General features: G+C 43.0%; 1 protein-coding gene across 1 annotated transcript in view; it reads right to left on the reverse strand.

The window, feature by feature from the left end:
- Positions 1-5,000, reverse strand: part of caskin1 (CASK interacting protein 1) — a 121,363-nt gene that overhangs the window by 4,948 nt on the left and 111,415 nt on the right. The window contains exons 18-19 of the mRNA XM_045215921.1: positions 1,072-1,218; positions 1-76 (exon numbers count right to left, since the gene is read on the reverse strand). The exon at positions 1-76 is cut by the window's left edge and continues 1,180 nt beyond it. Of these exons, the coding sequence (XP_045071856.1) occupies positions 1-76; positions 1,072-1,218 (223 nt within the window). The remainder of the gene's footprint in view (positions 77-1,071; positions 1,219-5,000) is intronic.

Here is a 5,000-nt window from a genome sequence, read left to right on the forward strand (position 1 = left end):
TGGATCAGGGCCGTCTGCAGCTCCGGGCTCAGCTCGCTGTCCTGGAAGGTGCACAACTTAGGAGACGTGACGACTTCTGGAGAGAGATGGAGAGAGATATTACATATGATGGAGAGCGAGAGAGAGATGTTACATATGATGGAGAGCGAGAGAGAGATGTTACATATGATGGAGAGCGAGAGAGAGATGTTACATATGATGGAGAGCGAGAGAGAGATGTTACATATGATGGAGAGCGAGAGAGAGATGTTACATATGATGGAGAGCGAGAGAGAGAGATGTTACATATGATGGAGAGCGAGAGAGAGATGTTACATATGATGGAGAGCGAGAGAGAGAGATGTTACATATGATGGAGAGCGAGAGAGAGAGATGTTACATATGATGGAGAGAGAGATGGAGAGATAGAGAGAGATGGAGAGACATGGAGAGAGATAGATGGAGAGAGATATCTGACATGATGACCTGGTTACACCAACAAACAAACAAAAATTGCTGGGTTGCAGGCATTGGGTCACTTAGTTGGGTTGTTTTCTTCAAAAACTGCTGGGTTTTTGATGCTGGGTTATTGATGCTGGGTTATTGAGATATGACCCAGTGGCTTTCAGATGGTCCTTTTTGGCCACCCGTGAGAGTAAATGTCATTCCGGTTCATCTGTTCTGTTATATTTTCATCACGTTACTGACAGTGTAGTAGCTTTAATGAGGCTTTACACAAGTGCATGAGTTCCTGTAAATATTACATATCCTAAATAATAATGTTCCGAATTTTATATTAGAATATGTAATGCGCAAAAAAATATTCACGCAACCCAACAGGCTGGGTCAAAATAACCCAGCGTGTGTTCCCGGCCACTATTTAACCAGCGCTGGGGTCACCAAATAACCCAGCGTGTGTTCCCGGCCACTATTTAACCAGTGCTGGGGTCACCAAATAACCCAGCGTGTGTTCCCGGCCACTATTTAACCAGTGCTGGGGTCACCAAATAACCCAAAATTGGGTCATTTTTAGCCCCTCGTATTTTAGAGTGTACTGTGAAATACTTTTATCTGATTCTATTGTGACCTCACCGTTGTTAGGCGGCATGTTCTCTATGGACATCACTTCCTGCTGCTGTGTGATTGGCGGAGGCTTCTTCCTGGTGGAGGTCCGCCCCTCAGAGCCATGCTGCATCTCTGCCAATCGCTTCACAGCTAGCATCAGCTTCTTCTGGTGGCCTAGGTGGGGACCAACAACAACAAGATATGATATGAGATAACATGATAATATTATAAGGCGCTTAATGTATAATATGTATTGGACAGTTTAATATATGTGAGCCATTTCAGGAAGCGCGATGTTGCACGTCACTACTTCACAGGAGAGGCATTTTATTTATTTATTTTTATAAATGCCTTCAGGAACATGTGAACTTTCATGTGCCTTAATAACAAACTTGTATGCCATCTGTAAATATGAATTAAATTGTTAAAAATTACGAGCCTAGTTGGTTTAGCCATGGAAAAAAAAGACAGGAACCTTCCCGCTAGCCATGAATGGCTGAGATAATGGATGGGGCTGGACATGCCGAGAGATGAGTTGGGATTGGTCTGCCATGTAGCATGCTTCTGTCTATAACATGAGCTGCTCAGTATGTGTCCTTGCTACAGAAGCTTTTTAAAAAATATATATATATACCGTTAGCCATGGAGACCGGCAGAAGTGTTGCTACTGTGGTGTCTAAGGAATTTATGACTTTGCTAACGTTTGCAAATGGTATCTTAGAGGATGTTGATTCAGCATCTGGGGAACAGTTCTATAGGGGCACTCTAGAACAGAGGAAGTCTGTTGTGTGGAGTCATGGGATTGGTCTGTAGGGGAAAACCACCCATATCATGTTAAAGATTATAAATACTTGGTGGAGACAAAGGAGGACAGAACACAACATATTATTTTGAGTCCGTTGTGTTCTCCAGATGCCTGCAGACGTCTGTAAACTTACGCTGAAAATCCTTTGAAATAATAAACCTTTATAATCAAAAGTACAGTGTAAGCGGACTCCTTGTTCTCATAATCCTTGTTCGCATAATTAGCATAATTATTTAGATTCCACACTACTGCTCTCAACAACATGGCTGCCCTGAATTTAGCAGGCGCTGTCGACAAAGATCAGTGGGAAAAAGCTGTGATGGACTACTTTCTGCACACGGTCAGTGTGAACCGGAGTGACTTGACACAACGGGCCGAACAAGTGTTCATCCATGTATACGGGTAAGAATCTAGCTACATTTTCAGATATTATACATTTATACTTTTTTTTCAGAAAGTTGTTTTCATTGCAAGTTAAAGCGTACTGTTCGCTAGCTAGCGAACGTTAGCTTGCTGGCTGGCTCGCTAACGTTACATGTATGATCTGTGTAGTAATATTATTAGTCATCCCAGAAAGACATTTGCATTGCTAGTTATAGCCTAATGTTAGCTCGCTAGCTAACATTGAACCTAGTTGGTTAGCTTTAGCTACCTGCAGATTCATACTACAGCATTTCTTGCATGGTGGCTAGCTACGACAATCCGTTTTTTACTGTATGGGTTGGGATTATGGTTCATTGTTTAGCTAGCTAGCTACATGTCTAAATAAAAGACTCCAGTTCTCCAGATGGTTACACGGGTGGTTACGGCCATCTATTGTATCTCATGAACATGTGTACATGTCTAGACAATAGTGACCCATCCATTTAGCTAGATGTGGCTGGGGGTTGGTTATAGCATTTCCTTCACATGACCCGTCCATTTAGCTAGATGTGGCTGGGGGTTGGTTATAGTATTTCCTTCACATGACCCATCCATTTAGCTGGATGTGGCTGGGGGTTGGTTATAGCATTTCCTTCACATGACCCATCCATTTAGCTGGATGTGGCTGGGGGTTGGTTATAGTATTTCCTTCACATGACCCGTCCATTTAGCTAGATGTGGCTGGGGGGTTGGTTATAGCATTTCCTTCACATGACCCGTCCATTTAGCTAGATGTGGCTGGGGGGTTGGTTATAGAATTTCCTTCACATGACCCGTCCATTTAGCTAGATGTGGCTGGGGGGTTGGTTATAGCATTTCCTTCACATGACCCATCCATTTAGCTAGATGTGGCTGGGGGGTTGGTTATAGCATTTCCTTCACATGACCCATCCATTTAGCTAGATGTGGCTGGGGGTTGGTTATAGTATTTCCTTCACATGACCCGTCCATTTAGCTAGATGTGGCTGGGGGGTTGGTTATAGCATTTCCTTCACATGACCCGTCCATTTAGCTAGATGTGGCTGGGGGGTTGGTTATAGAATTTCCTTCACATGACCCGTCCATTTAGCTAGATGTGGCTGGGGGTTGGTTATAGCATTTCCTTCACATGACCCATCCATTTAGCTAGATGTGGCTGGGGGTTGGTTATAGCATTTCCTTCACATGACCCATCCATTTAGCTAGATGTGGCTGGGGGTTGGTTATAGCATTTCCTTCACATGACCCATCCATTTAGCTGGATGTGGCTGGGGGTTGGTTATAGCATTTCCTTCACATGACCCGTCCATTTAGCTAGATGTGGCTGGGGGGTTGGTTATAGCATTTCCTTCACATGACCCATCCATTTAGCTAGATGTGGCTGGGGGTTGGTTATAGTATTTCCATACATTTAGACAAGTGTGTTGGGTAATAATAATGATAACATATTTATAAAATATTTTTATCTGGACACTTTCTGTTTTTGATATTACTACTATGCAAGTAACCACTTCACTGTACCGTTTACAACCTTCTGTTTCCTGTGCATGTGACAAGTAAACGTTGATTTTTATTTGATATAGTGTGTGTTTACCAGAGATGGTAATGTGAAGAACAACATGACCTGCACCAAAGTCAGATTAGGATATAGGCCAAGGACTAGATAAAGTGTATTTTTACTACTACTGTTTGCTACTACTTTCGCCACTTTTAGTCTTAAACTTTGGTTGTTTACTACACTACCTTACTCACTCTGTTTAGCACATGGCCTCACATGTGAATCCTTAAAGAGATGGGTGGGGCTAAGGCTTAAGAGGGTGTGAACATTGCTGAATGGGTGTAGACAAAGAAGAGCTCTCTAGTAGGTGTACCAAAACATTCAAGGGCCATTTTCTCAAAAGTGGGGTCACAAGTTTATCAACTTTCAAAGCAGAATTACTTTCCCATTGTTCCTCATCTGCAGTGTATCATATACCATTTTGTAGCTCAGAGTCTACACCTTTGTCCAATGTAAAAAATACAATTTAAAATGTTACTACATAAGACCGAATTGAGGTGGTGGGTCACGTATAATACAGGATTGTACAGTTTGGGATTAAGTTGGTTTGATCAGGGGAGGTAGCAACAGAGGTCAGGAGACAGGTTGGTTTGATCAGGGGAGGTAGCAACAAGAGATCAGGAGACAGGTTGGTTTGATCAGGGGAGGTAGCAACAAGAGATCAGGAGACAGGTTTGTTTGATCAGGGGAGCAAGCAACAGAGATCAGGAGACAGGTTGGTTTGATCAGGGGAGGTAGCAACAAGAGATCAGGAGACAGGTTGGTTTGATCAGGGGAGGTAGCAACAGAGATCAGGAGACAGGTTGGTTTGATCAGGGGAGGTAGCAACAGAGATCAGGAGACAGGTTGGTTTGATCAGGGGAGGTAGCAACAAGAGATCAGGAGACAGGTTGGTTTGATCAGGGGAGGTAGCAACAAGAGATCAGGAGACAGGTTGGTTTGATCAGGGGAGGTAGCAACAGAGATCAGGAGACAGGTTGTTATTTTAATATAGATCACAGCTGAGATTGGATGGTAGGAGATCCATTCTCGGGCCTTTAAATAGATAACATTATAAGCCATCTCATATTAAAGCGGGCAGTCTGGGATTGGCTACATCCATTCTCGTTTTTGATATTTGATCAATTCTGTTTTCAAGTAATCAGTGAGTTCAGAGACAGGTGGTTATTTTAACATCGACATTCAGAGCTG

Source organism: Coregonus clupeaformis, unplaced genomic scaffold (assembly GCF_020615455.1).
Source record: "Coregonus clupeaformis isolate EN_2021a unplaced genomic scaffold, ASM2061545v1 scaf0556, whole genome shotgun sequence".
Lineage (NCBI taxonomy): Eukaryota > Metazoa > Chordata > Actinopteri > Salmoniformes > Salmonidae > Coregonus > Coregonus clupeaformis.